Source organism: Bos grunniens, chromosome 15, assembly GCF_055505025.1.
Source record: "Bos grunniens cultivar Pamir isolate PY7600 chromosome 15, Bosgru_T2T1.0, whole genome shotgun sequence".
NCBI classification, from domain to species: Eukaryota; Metazoa; Chordata; class Mammalia; order Artiodactyla; family Bovidae; genus Bos; species Bos grunniens.
In genome coordinates this window covers 21141623-21158328 of record NC_141179.1, presented here as the reverse complement: position 1 = coordinate 21158328, position 16706 = coordinate 21141623, and the positions used below count along the sequence as shown (strand labels likewise).

The following is a 16706-nucleotide window of genomic DNA, read 5'->3' as shown; positions in this document are numbered from 1 at the left end:
TAAAACTAGAATTGCTATAGGATCCAGCGGTTCTACTCCTGGATATACATTCAGAAAAAAAGCAAAAACACTAATTCAAAAAGATTCATATACCCAATGTTCATAGTGTCATTATAAGAGTCAAGATATGGAAGCAACCCAAGCATCCATGAACAGACGAATGGATGGATAAAGATACAGTGCATATATACTCACACACAGGATGGAGTATTATTCAGACGTAAAAAAGAATGAACTTCTGCCATCTGCAGCAACATGAATGAACCTTCAGAATATTGTGCTTAGTGATATATGTCAGCAAAAGATAAATGTTGTATAATATCACTTATACATGGAATCAAGAAATTAAAATGAATGGAAATACAAAAGCAGAAATAGACTCAAAGATAACAGAAAATAAAGTAGTGGTTACCATGGGGAGTGAGAGGTGGGGAGGCACACATTACAGCTATGGGATTAAGAGATACAAACTGCTATGGATAAAACAGATAAGAAACAAGGATATATTGTACAGCACAGGGGATTATAATTAATATAGTAGCTTTTAATGGGATATAATGTAGAAAAATATTCAATCATTGTGTTGTACACCTAAAGCAGATATAATACTGGGTTGGCCACAAAGTTCATTTGGATTTTTCTATAACACGTTAAATGGAATTCAATTTAAATTCAACTATACTTCAATTAAAAAAATAATTAAAGAAAAACCTTTCAACCTAGAATATTGTATCTAGCAAAAATATCCTTCAAAAATGAAAGTGAAATAAAATTTTTTTAAACTCTAAGAATTTACTGCCAGCAGAACTGTACTACAAAAACAAAAATGCTGACAGAAATTTTTCAGCCCGAAGTGAAATGATCCAAGAAAGTGGCTTGGATCTTTACCAAAGAGTAAAGAACATCAGAAATCATTTATATAAATAAATATTAAGAAAATCTAGTTCATGATCGCTTTAAAATGTTATTGGGCTAGCAGCTCAAGAAGCAGTCTTTCATAGCCAGTCACTCTAATATTTATAAGAAAACAAAAATGTAGATTAATAGTTTTGAAATCAAAGGCTGATATCAACTGTCAGAATCTCTAAGAAATTCCCAATTAAGTCAAATTGGGGGAAGAGTGGTCAATAAATGTGAATTTTCCATGATTTACCTTGGGAAGTGGTGTAGATGCCACATCTTGAAACAGACTAAAAGAAATTTCTTACCTCTATCACTATGTGGATGCTTATTCACTATTTGGATGCTATTCACGCTAGGGTCTATCTCTGTCAGAAAAATAGGACCTTCTCCTTGGGTTTAAGACAAATACAATAATCAAGTGGGAACAGTGCAATAAAATGGGAACATTATTCAGAAGATAATGAAAGTATTTAAATCTGACAATGATCTATCTATAAGAGGAATCAGAATAACATTTTAATTTAGGTACCTAATATGAATCTTATTCTACAAATTCAGGTATGCCACAAGAGCCTGTTTATGTATCGATCAAATTAAAATCTACCTTGAGCCCCTATTTAGCCAGGCTTTTAGGAAATCAAATTTTCTTCTTTAATGGAACCCCTGTTTTCTTAGGGTAGAACCAGAATACAGGAGACTTCTGTGATGTCCTCAAAACAGATGAAATGCTTCTGACCTTCAGTCTCTTGTGATCTCTGCTGACGTTCTCTCTTTTATGCCCAGAGTTGGTTTTTGGCATCCATAGATGCTCTGATTCCTTGCCACTTGTGGGCTGCAAGTCTCTATTGATGTAAAATAAAAACCTTAGTTCCTAGGAGCAAGCCTCCCCACTTACTCCTTATAACCATTTCCTCAGGGAGCTTTCTGTCTCGTTAGGCACTTCAACTGAGTGGTGCATGGTTCCCAGCCAACTCTTAAGGGTAACAGATTCTGTCTCCTCCCAGGTTTAAGGGAATCTTTCCTGTCTGTCTTACCCTTTTTCTTTCACTAAGATATACCACTTTCTTCTCTCCTGGCTCTTATCATAGGTGCTTATTAAACTCAGAGCTAGCCTTGATTTTGGAGTACTTCTGTTTTTAGTTCTATAAAAGTGCCTCGGAGAAGGCAATGGCAACCCACTCCAGTACTCTTGCCTGGCAAATCCCATGGACGGTCGCTAGGAGTCAGACACGACAGAGCGACTTCACTTTCACTTTTCACTTTCATGCATTGGAGAAGGAAATGGCAACCCACTCCAGTGTTCTTGCCTGGAGAATCCGAGGGACGGGGGAGCCTGGTGGGCTGTCGTCTCTGGCGTCGCACAGAGTCGGACACCACTGAAGCAACTTAGCAGCAGCTTTAGCAAGGAAAGAGAAGTCCTGGATTCTTGCCTAGAGCAAGAGATAGCGGAACTACAAGATTACCAAATCAATTTCAATGAGTTGACCTGATGCACTTAAAAATTTGTTCCTTTTGATTAACTCATTACTCACAATTACTGTATATTCAAACAATGGAACGCTGTACAGCAATGAGAATGAACAAGCTAAAACCACATACAGTAATATGGCTGTCTCACAAATATAATGCTAAATGAAAGAAGCCGTGTACAAAAATAGCACATACTATATGGTTACATTTATAAGAAGTGCTCAAACAAACAAAACTGTTCTGTTTTGTTAGAAGTCAAGATAGTGGGAACTAGTGCCTGAAAATGAACACAGGGACACCTGAAAAGGTGGTTTTCTGTGGAATATGGGTGTGAGTCACATGGGTATGTTCAATTTGTGAAAAATTTTCAAACTGTACTTTTAAGCATTCTACAGTTTGTGTATCTTACATGTCAATTAGAAGTTTTAAAAAATGCCAAAAAAAGTTTTAAAAAATACTATGTGTTTAAAGGGGTGATCTTCTTAATTGCTTTGAAAAAAGTTTAAAAGTCTAAAGAAAACACACCCTTTTTTTCAACATAAATTTTTGCTAAATAAATGCAATATTTGACATTAATGAACCTAGAAAATCTTCTGTTTATGAAAGAAGGCGTAAAAGATTATAAGCATTATGAAAGATGAAAATTGGTCAGTGGCAAAAGAGATACAGTGCACTTTGGAATGACCAATTCTGGGAGATTACTTATGGGGAAAATTGCTAAGCAACAAAGAAACAAATTACAAATGTTTGTTAAGTGTATTTTTCTGGAAGAAGAAAATAACTAGTGTTTCCAACTTCTTTGAGAAGGTTAGAAATATGATTTTAAGAGCTAATGAGTAACAAGACCATATAGAAATAAACTTTATTTTTAACTTTAAGAATTAAATGCAGCAGTGACTTCAGCAGGAAAATTAATAGTTATTTGTTTAAATGAATTGATCTTAGATGATTATAGTAATTAAAAATAAATTTTGTATTAATTCATTGGCTAAATTTTAGTCCTACCATATGTATAGAGAAATAAATGTTTCTTTTGCTGACAATAAACTGGTTTCTGAGCCAAGATATTTCCATCAATATGCCAAATTTCTCCTTAATCTCTTTAATCTCAAAAGAAACATAGTTTTTATTTGCATGCCACTGAAAACTACAAAAACACTCTGAGATAATTACAGATGTGGGTGTTGAAGCTTAGCGATGTTATGTGATATGTCCATAATGATACATATTGCATGTATTTTTGAATACATGCAATTTTTGAATTCCCAGTCATTTACCTTTTCCACTATCAGTATACCACTTGTAAAAGAGCCATGAAGTAGAGAAGTGGGTCTGTCTTGGATCCATCCAGGAGGTTTTAATAACACTATGCTTGACTGTGTAGTTCTTCCTAATAGCCATTTCACTTCAGGGTTCTTTAGGACACAGTTATGCCAAGGTTGCAGCCATGTGGGCCCATATCAGTAACAGGCTGTTGTTATTCCATCTGAATTTAAAAAGTTAAAATAAGTATTTTGCGTAGTTTAATTTTGTCTCCCATTTTCTTATTGCAGTTCTCCAGAACAGAAGGACAAATGGCTCTCTCTCCTTCAAAGGTATTTTTTTTTAGTATGTATTTTCTAATTCTGTAAGGTATAATTACATCTTAATGAAGTAAATGAATTAAAGTTTTTTCTGCAAGAATGTGCCCCAAGCTATCCCCCTTCACCTTAATAGAAACTGTTCATTTGTCCTCAAAATAAGCTGTTTAAACTGTACATTAGCTACTGCTTACTGTAAGTAATGTTCTCTGATTACATGTATTTCTTTCTTACTAGGAAGGAGAATGTTGAGGTCTGGTTAGATCTTTCTAGACAGAAATTTATCAATAATCTTTCCCATCTCTTTCTGTGTTCCCAGCCTACCATTTGGAGCTAACAGTTTCCTCAAAGCATGTATTATTTCCGTTTCCATTCATGGAGGTTTTCTGCTGAGCCCCTCAAAATTCAATTATTATCCCAACCTTTGAGCATATGGACTAAAATGATCAATTGAGGCTCATCTCTTATTCCCATAGTCCTTCCGTCCTTCCTCTCTGCTCTCCCTTCCCAAGCTTGGAGAAAACCAAGGTGTATAGCTCAATGAGAAGTAAAAGCCCATTGTTTTGGTTTGGTCTAGTAAAGTAGTATATATGCTCCTGTACTTATCGCTAAGATAAGTGCTAAGTGGACAGTCCAGAAAATGTAGGGAAGTGTTGAGGATAAAGCATCACCAAAAGATGTCTTAACCGGACTGTGCTTCCCAAACCTCTTTTAAAATGGATCTCCTCTGTTCTTCTTTGTGCCTATGCCTAATGTCCTGAGAAATTTTTTTTTTAATTCTCTTCCAACCCATAATGTAATCTGACTTTGCTGAGTCTTTCCATCTGTCTTTTTAAAAATAGCACATAAATATATTGAAAATATTAGCAAAATAGAATGCTTTAAAAATAAGCCATTAGCAAAATCCATCTGACTCAGTGTTGTTTTGGGTTGTTGTTGCGTTTGATTAGATACATCAATCTAGAGAAAGAAAAGGACTACCCGAAGAGCATTCCCCTCAAAATCTTCGCCAAGGACATTGGGAATTGTGCCTATGTAAGTGTTTCTAAGTCAGAACATTAAATTCTAAGTCCCTGCCTAAGGCAGAACACCTGGATAGAAAGAGAGACAGGCAGGCAGACAGGCTGGGTATGTGCTGTGGAAGGTAGGCATTTAGAAAAATACATTGTGAGAAGGTATATTTCCCTGGATATCTGTGTTGTACATATGAAAAGTAACCCTAGAGAAAATGAAGTGAGAGAAATTCATATTAACTCAGTATTTAACATTTACACTTGGTAAGATTATTGCCTGTCAGATGTCTCTGTCCTTCCTCTGACATTAATGCTTCTCTGGATCTTTTCAGTAGCAGCCACAGAGGCTCGTAGTAAAGACATTTCCACAAGGAGATATTTCCTATTAGTATTAAGCAAGTTTTCCAACCTGTCACTTCTTAAGTTGAGAGTAAGTTTTGGAAAGTTCTTCATTCTTTGAGTTTTTAGGTATTGAATTCCTCAGCTTAACAAATGGATGAGCCGAGAGAGATAACATTTTTAATGAATCAGCACAGATTTTATCATTTTGGTCAAAATAAAAATTAAGTTTGTTTAGCCCTAGGTGTTATATGCAATCTTATGACTGAAATATAGTCCAAAATGTTGTCGATAATGCACAAAATAGAAATGAGCATTTTTATGATACTGTAGATTGTCACACTTCTCAGCAGCTCTGTTTTATCACTCATATCCTGCTTCAGTTCGTGATGATGTGACACACGGTCTTTTGCTCTCTGAAGTTGCTCCATGGCAAGAGTCTCCTTACAGGGAGCCCTGCTTCCAGAGTGATTCCCCCCACATAGGAGTGCATGTATGAGAGGCATTCATTCTCCTTGGCCTTTAGTTATGCACAACTTGTTAGTGAATTCTGCTAATGTGGGAAAAAATAGCCACATGCTCTAGTTAAATTGCTATTTTTTTTGTTTACTAGCCAAAGAATATGCATCTGCTAAGAATTCGTTTTTTTTTTCTACCAGAGATGCATGCAAGAAAAAAAAAAAAACACATCCTATAATTACTATTTTGAACATATATACCTAATATTAAGAAAAATCATTATTTTAGAAACCAGATACTTTGGGAGTGGTTATTAGTGTTATAGGATAGGTCTTTCTGGTGGAAGACAAACACTGAGCTTTCCCTGTTCATTTCTGATACTTTTGCTTAATCCTTGAAATTATAAGGAATGCAGTTTGAAATCAGTGAATGAATTTCAGAAGCAATTTGTTATTGTATTTATAGAGAATAAATACAAGGATAGATAAGTGATGAGTTATCAGTGGATTTCACTTAGCTTTATTTTTAGATCATTCTGTTTCCATTTATTTTACTTATTTGTGCCATTTAAGCCTTATCAGGGACACAGCACTAATTGCTTATTTATATGATAATTAGAATATGTAAAATCTACCTATGTGCATAGTAAATACTTCCTTTTTAATGTTTATTTTATAATGGAGTATAGTTGATTGATTTAACAATGTTGTGCTAGTTTCAAGTGTATAGCAAAGTGATTCAGTTTACATACACATGTATCTATACTTTTTCAAGTTCTTCTCCCTCTTGGTTTATTAAAGAGTATTGAGCAGAGTCCCTTGTGCTATATAGTAAGTAGGTCCTTGTTGGTTATCTGTTTTAAATACAACAGTGTGTGTGTGTCAATCCCAAATTCCCAATATTTATTTCTTTTTTGATAGCATAGCATTGTCTTATTTTTAAATAATGTCTTATAATTCAGTGAACTCTATAGGTAATCTCGTCAATTCCATTTCTCTTGTTGAGAACTATTTATTTTTAAGCAGTAATCTCTCAGTGTAGTTGAGCATTTAACACAGGGATATTATAGATACTCTATTCAGTAGCAGAGTTGGTAACAGAATTGAGTTTTCTAAACTGTTCAGTTTATTTGCCAGATTCTTTGGTTTTAAGGCCTCTTCAGATTTCAGCAGTGAGTCTCAGCAGCCACAGTGCCTGACATACAGAAAGTGCTCAATAAATAGTGCTTTTAATTCCAAACTTTAAATTTTGTAACCAGTTCTTATTCTGATTTTGTCTAAACTGATTTTTTACCATACAAAGAAATAAAAACCCACACTGTGAAAACAGTGCTCAGAAAAAAATGGAAAATAGTTTAATGTTCTCCCTTTTTTATCACATGTTGCTTTATGGAAATAGTCATAGACATGATGCAGAGGACCAGCCTCTCTGACTTTTTGTTTGGTTTCGAGAGTGGTCCATGTAATCTCTCTGAACTATATTTACTCTTTTTCTTTCTGGCTGAAGATCTCATATTTTGAGTCATATTTTAAGAGGAAGAGATGTTTTATTAAAAGGAATACTATAAAAATTGAACGAAAATAAATTATAATCAAGGATTTGTGTTCTACCTAAGTGGTACTTTGTCAACACTTGAAATCAAGATTTGCCTGTGGATAATCATTTGACAGTAATTATTTGTTCCCCTGGTTTAAAATCCTTTATTTATATCTGTATTTCTTTTTTTCTCCACAGTCTAAAACTATAACAGTAACGAATTCAGATACAGCAAATGAAGTTATCAACATGTCACTACCAATGCTAGGGATAACTGTAAGTTACTCTGCTAGATATTCTTAATTAAAAACAAACTTTGATGCTTTGTGCTTAGCCACTCAGTTATGTCCGACTCTTTGTGACCCCGTGGACTGTAGCCCGCCAGGCTCCTCTGTCCATGGGGATTCTCCAGGCAAGAATACTGGAGTGGGTTGCCATGCCCTCCTCCAAGGGATCTTCCCAACCCAGGGATTGAACCCACGTCTCATGCATTGAAGATGATTCTTTACCATCTGAGCCACCAGGGAAGCCCTTTATTTGATACTTTAGATTATTATAAATACTATCCCTTCCATCATAAGACAGCTGATTCTTAGAGGTACCAAAGTCATATTTTGTTCTCAAAAATATGGAAAATAATGACAACAGTTTTTTATTCTTTTTGAGAGTTTTGTTTTCTTTTGAATTGAACTATAGTTGAATTATAATATTGTATTGGTTTCAAGTGTACAACATAGTGATTTGATGTTTTTATGGATTATACTCCATATCAGTTCAGTTCAGTCGCTCAGTCACATCTGACTCTTTGCGACCCCATGGACTGCAGCACGCCAGGCCTCCCTGTCCCTCACCAGCTCCCAGAGTTTACTCAAACTCAGGTCCATTGAGTAAGTGATGCCGTCGAACCATCTCATCCTCTGTCATCCCCTTCTCCTGCTGCCTTCAATCTTTCCCAGCATCAGGGTCTTTTCAAATGAGTCAGCTCTTTGCATCAGGTGACCAAAGTATTGGAGTTTCAGCTTCAACATCAGTCCCTCCAATGAACACTCAGGACTGATCTCCTTTAGGATGGACTGGTTGGATCTCCTTGGAGTCCAAGGGACTCTTAAGAGTCTTTTCCAACACCACAGTTCAAAAGCATCAATTCTTCAGCATATAATTATTGTAAAAGATTATCTATATTCCCTACGCTATACATTGCATCCGTGTATCTTAATTTATTTTATACCTAATAGTTTTATACCTCATAATCCCCTTCACCTACCTTGCCCTTCCTCCTAACCTACTCCTCATTGGTAATGGTAGTTTGTTCTTTCTATGTATGTTCCTCTTTTGCTGTATCTGTTCACTTGGGGGTTTTTTTTTGGATTTTACATATGAATGAGTGCATGCAGTATTTGTTCTCTGTCTTAACTTATTTCAGTAAGCACAATACCTTCCAGGTCTATTCATGTTGTGTTGCAAATGACAAAATTTTCATTCTTACTTATGGCTGAGTAGCATTCCATTTTTTATACACACATATACCACATATTCTTCATCCATTTGTCTATTGATTGACATTTGGATTGCTTCAATATCTTGGCTATTATAAGCAATGCCACTGTGAACATTGGGGTACATATATCTTTTCAAATTAGTGTTTTTGTTTTCTTTGCATATATACACAGGAGTAGGATGACTGAATCTCATGGTAGTTGTAGTTTTTTGAGGAGCCTCCATACTATTTTCCACCAGGGCCGCACCAGTTTACATTTTCACCGGCAATGTACAAAGATTCTTTTTTCTCTGCATCTTTGAACACTTTTGTTATTTGTGGTTGTTTTGATGATAGCCTTTTTTTGTTTTGTTTTTGCATTTGAGTGTCCAGGTACTCCAATAACAGTTTTTAATATTTACTTCTTTAGCTGCATTGGGTCTTCGTTGTGGCGTAGGGGCTCTCTAGAGTTACACAGGCTCCAGAGCGTGCGGGCTTCAGTAGTTGCTGTGCATAGGCTGCTTTCTTTGTGGCAGGTGGAATCTTAGTTTCCTGACCAGGGATCAAACCCACATCTCCTGTATTTGCAAGTCGGATTCTTAATCAGTGGCTACCAGGGAAGTCCTGATGATAACCTTTCTTAAAGGTGTGAGGTAATATCTCATTGTTTTGATTTGCATTTCTCTGATACTTAGTGATGTTGATCATCTTTTCATGTGCCTGTTAGCTAGCCACCTGCAAGCCATCTTTGGAAAAATATCTGTTCAGGTCTTCTGCCCATTTTGGGATTGGATCAGTTTTTTGATATTGATTTGTATGAGCTGTGTAAATATGGATTTAAATCCTTTATTGGTCATATCATTTCCAAATATCTTCCCCCATCCTGTAGGTTATCTTTTTGTTTTATCACTGGTTTCCTTTGCTATGCAAAAGCTTTTACTAATTTAATGAGGTCATATTTCTTTATTTTTGTTCTTATTCATTTTGCCTTAAGAGATAGATCCAAAAAAAACATTGTTATGATTTTAAAAGTGTTCTGCTTATGTTCTCTTCTAGGAGTTTGTTTTTCAGTTCTTAACCTTTAGGCCTTCAATCCATTTTGAATTTATTTTTGTATGTGTTAGGGAAAATATTCTTATTTTATTTTTCACATGTAGCTGTCTTATTTTCCCAATACCACTTATTGAAGAGACTTTATTTTCCCCATTGTGTATTCTTTCATACTTTGTTGTAGATTAATTGACCATGTACACATGAGTTTATTTCTGGGTCCACTATCCTATTGCATTAATCTTTGTGTGTATTTTTGTGCCAGTATCATAACAGTCTTGATTAACTATAGCTTTTTAGTATTATTTGAAGCCAAGGAGCATTTTTTTTCCCAAGATTTCTTTGGCTATTCGAGGTCTTTTGTGGTGGTTCCATACAAATTTTAAGATTATTTATTCTAGTTCTGTGAAAAAATGTGTATATTTTGATAGCGTGTGCATGCATGCTAAGTCGCTTTAGTCGTGTAGGACCATAACCCTCCAGGCTCCTCTGTCCATGAGATTCTCCAGAACGGTACTGGGGTGGGTTGCCACGCCCTCCTCCAGGGGATCTTCCCGACCCAGGGACCGAACCTGCATCTCTCATGTCTCCTGCATTGGCAGGGGATTTCCTTACCACTAGTGTCACCTGGGAAGCCCATATTTTGATAGGGATTATATTTATTTTGTCATTTATTTATATCATCTTCAGTTTCTTCTATTGATATTACATAGTTTTCAGTGTATAGGTCTTTCACTTGGAACAGTAAAGTTTTAATATTAGCTTAATATTGAGTACTCTTCTTCCATTCCCATTTTATAACTTGTGTTAACTGAAAAGCATAATAAGTTTAGACTACAATGTTAGAATGTTAACATGCATTTTAATATTATATGCTATACATATACAGTTAGGATTTTTTGATATAAAATTCTTAATAGAAAGTTTCAACCTCTTTCCCCTCTTTTCACTTGTTACTATGTAACTCTTATTTTCCTATCTCCTCTCCTGGTTCTTCTTCCTTACCTGATTATTCACTTATTATCCCAAGACTCAATCAGTCTTAGAATGATGGATTCTGAAGGATTTACCCTACAATAGAATTTTTACATAAAGAACATAATAGTTAGTAACCATATTCAGTGGCTGCAGGTCCAGAAGATGGGGTTGTTCTACCTCCAAATGAACTGGTAAATTTAAAAATAAGCTTTGAATTAGATCATGGATTTTAAAGCATTTTAGTATGCACACCACATTTTCTCTTGCTTTGCTTTTAGCTTCTGCTTCTTTCTGTTTCATGGGGCAGTGGTGAGTTTTTGAAATTTTATTGATAGAGAAGATTGGAATGTTTGAAGATGAGGTAGGGAAAGAGAGTTAGAAAGTTCTCGTATTCTCCCTACCAGTATGTAAAAATCACATAATGGGTTTTTGTGTTAAAGGGAATGGCTTTCAGAAGGATGGAACTAAAGGAAACACTTGAACAACATCATTTCTTGAGTGAGATTCTCCATAAGTATGAAAATGTAGTGTTACTAAGATGTAACATGTATTAAAGACATCCCATAGTCTTAACTGTTTCAATTTGCTTTTACACATTCCAATTGTAAGTCCTTAAAAACTCAGGGCAACCAAAATTGAGGATAATAAATCAGATTTATTTTAGTTAAATTTAATAATATATTTAAGATATAATGAAATATATATGCACTGGATAAAGCAGACACCTCTGCATTGATTTCTTATATAAGCTTATACATTAGAAGAGAATGAACAGTTTAAAGGGGAAGGAGAGAGATTAATTAATTAATGACATTTGTGTTCTTCTGGATAAAGTGATCAGTCTCATCATACCAAAAATATTTCTGTTCAGTATAATTAGGAATTGAGGCAGTTTGGTTTTTAGGTTGTAAGGGATTATTAAAGTGTTTTCAAACACTATAAAAAAAGATAGGATTTTTACTAAATTGCTCTTCCTGTTTGCAATAAAGTTTTTTGACTAGGAAACAATGAAGGACATGATGGAGTAGGGGAGGGCAGTGGGAGATGTAATCTCTTAGCCAGGACCCTCCATTATAAGGTCAGGATCATAATTTTTAATTAGAAGATAAAGGTAAGAATATTAAATATTGCCCATCTGTTGCAGTTTCATTTAAGACATTTTTGCTTTATCCTCTTTTAAAGGATACAGCAAAGTCTGTATAATTTAATATTGTTTCTTTCAAGTGGGATTTTAAATACTGCTGGGTTGTGATTCTGCTAGTGAACAGTTTCATTGTTCCCTATAACTGGGCCTATTCTCTAGACAGAATTCTTGTCCTTTCTGTCCCCAGGCCTGGACTTGCTCAAAGTAAAGCCAGTGTAGACCGTGCCAGCTACCTGTCTCTCTCCTCAAAGCCCCGTGGTCATTCTTCTCCTTCTACTCAGAAGCAGCTAAACTGACTTCCACTCAGAAGTCAGCCTTTGAGATTTTACTTTTTCATCACAGACATAGCAGGGTTGTAGCTTTCTGGATAACAAAGTTGTCTTTGCAGGGGCATGTTGTAGATTAAATCCAATATTCTTTGAGAAGTTTAGAGAAGCAGAAGTTAGAACTCTGAAAAAGATCGGTTAACCTTTCAGAAAAACAAGAAGTTTCTTCTTACTTTGTGAAAGAGCATATATATGATTTCATATTCTGTGGGCTATCCATAATAGTGAGGGCCTGATTCTGTTACAGTCGGTGGATCTAGTCATCCCTAGGTAAAAATGAGTCCTCTATTAGGGTTTAGAGAGGTTATAGAATCAGAACTACCATCTTCAAAAGCCATATCCACCCGCTATGAAGCTTAAAAGCATTTATATTGCCCCCCCTTTTTTTTTTGCAAAACATAAAAATGCCCAGAAAATGTATTCTCATTCATTTACCAAATGTGAAGAATTATTGTTAATTCTTTTATCTCCAAGGGCTCTGAGAAAGAGTACCAGTTATGGGTCAATTCTGGCAAAGAAGAGGCACCATACCCACTTATTGGTAAGTTTCTATGAAGATCTAAGATAGAATTGATTATGAATTAATTATAATTCTAAATGTCTCAGCAAATTGACTATATAGTCCTAAAATTAAATACTATTAAATATTAAATCTTCTATAATATTCATGTGTTAATTTAATAGATGCCTATCAAGTATTTCCTATGTGCCAGACAAATGATATCTCTTTATTCGAGCAGCTAACGATATAGTTGGAAAGAGAAATGTGAATTTTCCTCTTTTTTTTTCTTTACAAACAGAACTATCTTGTCAACTTTTTAAAACTTTTTTCTGAAAAAAAGCATGTTTTTGTTGTTACTCCTTTTCCCTATATATTTATTTTTCATGATTAGATTTTTAATTTCCTGTTCCCTTTCCTACCTACTACTTGCCTCTGTGGAAGACTATCTATGATCCAATCATGCCTCAATCTGTCAGTGAGTATTTAACATCTGCCCTGCACCAGGAATTTTCCTAGGCATCATAAAGACAATGAAATTAAACCATTTTGATTCCTAAATATCCTCATTGACTAACTTAGCAGTCTAGTTTACTAACTACTTTGCTGTTTCTGTAGTCAAATTTTCCAGCATTTGTTTTGAAGAGTCATTGATAAATGATTTATCACCTCACCTTATTTAAATTGATTTCACTAAAAAAATATTCTGGATAAGTGAGTCCATTCAGTGTGGTTAACAGAAAAAGACCATTACATTAAGGGACAGCATCTGTAGCAGATCTTGAGATGATAACCATTGTTGATGAGAGTTCTGTTAATCATTTTTAAATGCTTACTATCTACCAGACATTGTGCAAAGCATGTCATATGAGTTATCTCATGTTTTCCTTTCATTTACCTGTGGAGATCACTACTGTGTAATTCAGGTTTCAAACAATCTGAGTAATCTAAAATCAAACTTTTCTATGAAATGTATGTTCTCAGACTTAAAACAAGTTGTTATGCGCATAGCTAGGGACAAAAAATTCTTTGCATTTCCAGTTTCTTAATGTTGACCTTTTATAAAAGTCAGTAAGCAACAATTAAAGCTGGGATTAAAAACCAAATGAGTACTTTAAATAATTGTTTTAATAAAATATATTAATTTAATTAAGACTGTATAGATGCTAACTCTCAGGCTTAAAACAGCTTTAAGCTTCATTTCTAACTCTCACTAAAAAATCCATGGGACATGAAACATGATTGTTACTTAGCAACAGTTCTCCACTTCATATTTTAACATGCCTTGCAAACTTCAATTGTATATTAGCCATTGGCTATTTTGATAAATTGACTTGGCTTTATTGCTATCATAGAAGTCCTTTTTTTTTTGCCTTAATCCCTGAAAGTTGCTGTGGTACTTGATGTTAATGGAGCATTGACATTGTCTGCCTATGCCAGATGGAAAAGAAGGAGTTCACTGAATTACATTCAGTGAAAAATAAGGGATGCAAGAGAATTTACTCTTTTTAAAAAGTAAACAAGATCTACAGCACAATGGTACTTGAGGAATAATTAAGAAAATGCAGCTGCTTAAAAGTACTAAAGAACAAAAAAATCATGTTGCAGTCAGATGCAGAGTCGACGTGGAGTTTAGTTTTTCTAGTTTGAAAATTACTTTTTGAATCTTGTCTCTGTGTTTCTAATACCCTGAAGTCTTCTTCAAATTCTTGCCTTTGAATAACAACCTCAGAGCGCAGTAGGGGGAGGGAAACATAAATCAAACAAACCAGTCCTTTCGCTACTGGGTGACTAATTATATAACTAATAAAAAGTATAAAATGTCTTTTTCAGAAAGATGTCTTGTGTTGAATAATAGTAATAATAGTGATGCCTGAAATATGTAGTTTTTGCCCTTATTATTTTAAAAAATATTAATTCTAAGGTTTACTTATTTGATCCTTATAATGCTATGTGATAGATAGGGTAAATATTTTAAGTCATGGATTTAAGGCTGAGAGAGGTCAAGGACTGACTGAAGATTTACAGAATATACTTAATGTCAAAGGAGAAACTAGAGTGCCTTTAAATATGTACACAGATGTGAGCATAGGAGAAGTCAACATTATGCAACTCACAGACTAATCTGTGCATTCCCAAACAAGATACTCTTTAAAGACATTTTTTTCTCTTTGCTTTTTTCCCTCTGCACTCCAAAAATAAACTACTCTGGTTGGGCCACCTGCATTATGCACTGGTCTCCAGCTGTAAGAGTGTGCATGGTGATCATTAAGTCAACAAAAGGATTCTTTATACCAAAAGTCCCAGGAGCAAATTGCAGTACATTCCAGTATGTAGCACACACAGTCACAGTGTTAGTCTGCCTAAAGTCTACATTTAGATTTTTTTTTTCTCTGTGTAGGGCATGAATATCCCTATGGAATTAAAATGAGCCATCTTCGAGACACTGCACTCCTGACACAGGGATCAAAGGACTCCCCCACACCTTCCAACTTCCAAGAGCCCTTCCTCATGGAGCAGCTGCCCCGAGAGATGCAGTGTCAGTTCATCCTGAAGCCCAGCCGCCTGGCTGTGACCCAGCAGCTGAGTGGTGAGTTTTCTCCTCCCTCATAGAGCCTTTTTTAGCAAAACGTTTCATTCCTGAAAGCAAAAAAAAGTTCTTTGCCTTTCAGCCAGATGAAATATTTTTTTCTTTTAAATTTGCAAAGTGTTTTGAAGGAAAGATGGAGTTTTAGAAGATAGTTTTAGAAATTAGAGGTAGGACTGACTGACTTGTAATCAGCAGCTAATAACTGCAGTAGAGGCTGTTCCTTCTTTCTTCGCTATTCTTTCCCCTTTAACCTTATGTCCACTGCAGAGTCAAAGGCACCGGGCAATGCTGCAGGTGCTTCAATGCTTTCTTTGTACTGTAATACATTGCACAGTGTGTTCCCCAAATGGTCACATTGTAAAAAGGAGGCTGTCAGTGATGCGTGTCAGGAGACTCTAATGCCGGACCTGGATCCTGCTACTGATAGGTATGTAAAGATTACAATGATTTCCACAGAAATCTCTTGGTATTCTTCTAATCCCTCTGAACATAGCCATCCCTTATCCACCCCATAATAAAGACTCCAGAATGGTAAAAATGATATTCCACATAGGAGGACCATCATTAGTTTACTCTAACTCAAGTTTGAGCTTTCCACCTCAATCTGAAAGTAAGATTGTGAAAAAAAAAAGAAGAAAACATATCATGCCAAAAAGTGTTGAGTGGGGTAGTGGAAAATTGGTGCTGACTTTTGTACCTGCTTTTGTCAGTTTGAAAAAACTGGAGAAACCAGTGAACAGTGGCCATTGTTTTATACTCATCCCCCAACACATGCATGTCCAACCCTGTCCCTTTCGGTTGATGACCTAGCCTTAGATTTTATACTTCATTGAAGTCATTGGTCCAGAACTCCTTAATATTGCTGACATTGCATGCAGGCAGGCTCAGTCGTGTCCATCGCTTTGTGACCCCATGGACTGTAGCCCACCAGGCTACTCTGTCCATAGAATTTTCTAGGTAAGAATATTGGAGGTGGGTTGCCATTTCCTACTCCAGGGGATCTTCCCAACCCAACGATCCAGCCTGCGTCTCTTGTGTCTCCTGCACTGGCAGCAGATTGTTTACCACCGTGCCACCTGGGAAGCCCTGATCTTGCTGATAGCAGCTGTAAAAACTGATCTTGCATTTGCCCCAGTCCTCCTCCCTCCAGCAGTGGTAAATTGAGGTTTTGAACTCTAAGGCTATTTACTCACATCTTTGGGCCATTTTGAAGGGGTATTATAGACATATTACAGTTTCCTAACCTCTAAAATATGAGCTCCTTGAAGGTGGAGAGTTTGGTCTGTTTTGTTTATTGCTATATTCCCAGCACCTGGAACAGTTTCTACATACATAAAAAAAA

At 35.6% G+C, this 16706-nt stretch overlaps 1 protein-coding gene across 9 annotated transcripts in view; it reads left to right on the top strand.

The window, feature by feature from the left end:
* Positions 1 to 16706, top strand: part of ARHGAP20 (Rho GTPase activating protein 20) — a 218335-nt gene that overhangs the window by 154977 nt on the left and 46652 nt on the right. For 6 of the 9 annotated variants that reach the window (XM_086339118.1, XM_086339117.1, XM_086339119.1 and 3 more), the window contains 5 exons: positions 3927 to 3968; positions 4904 to 4988; positions 7499 to 7576; positions 12750 to 12816; positions 15176 to 15364. In XM_086339118.1, the coding sequence (XP_086195244.1) occupies positions 3927 to 3968; positions 4904 to 4988; positions 7499 to 7576; positions 12750 to 12816; positions 15176 to 15364 (461 nt within the window). The remainder of the gene's footprint in view (positions 1 to 3926; positions 3969 to 4903; positions 4989 to 7498; positions 7577 to 12749; positions 12817 to 15175; positions 15365 to 16706) is intronic. The other 3 variants (XM_086339121.1, XM_086339123.1, XM_086339124.1) reach the window with 1 other exon arrangement.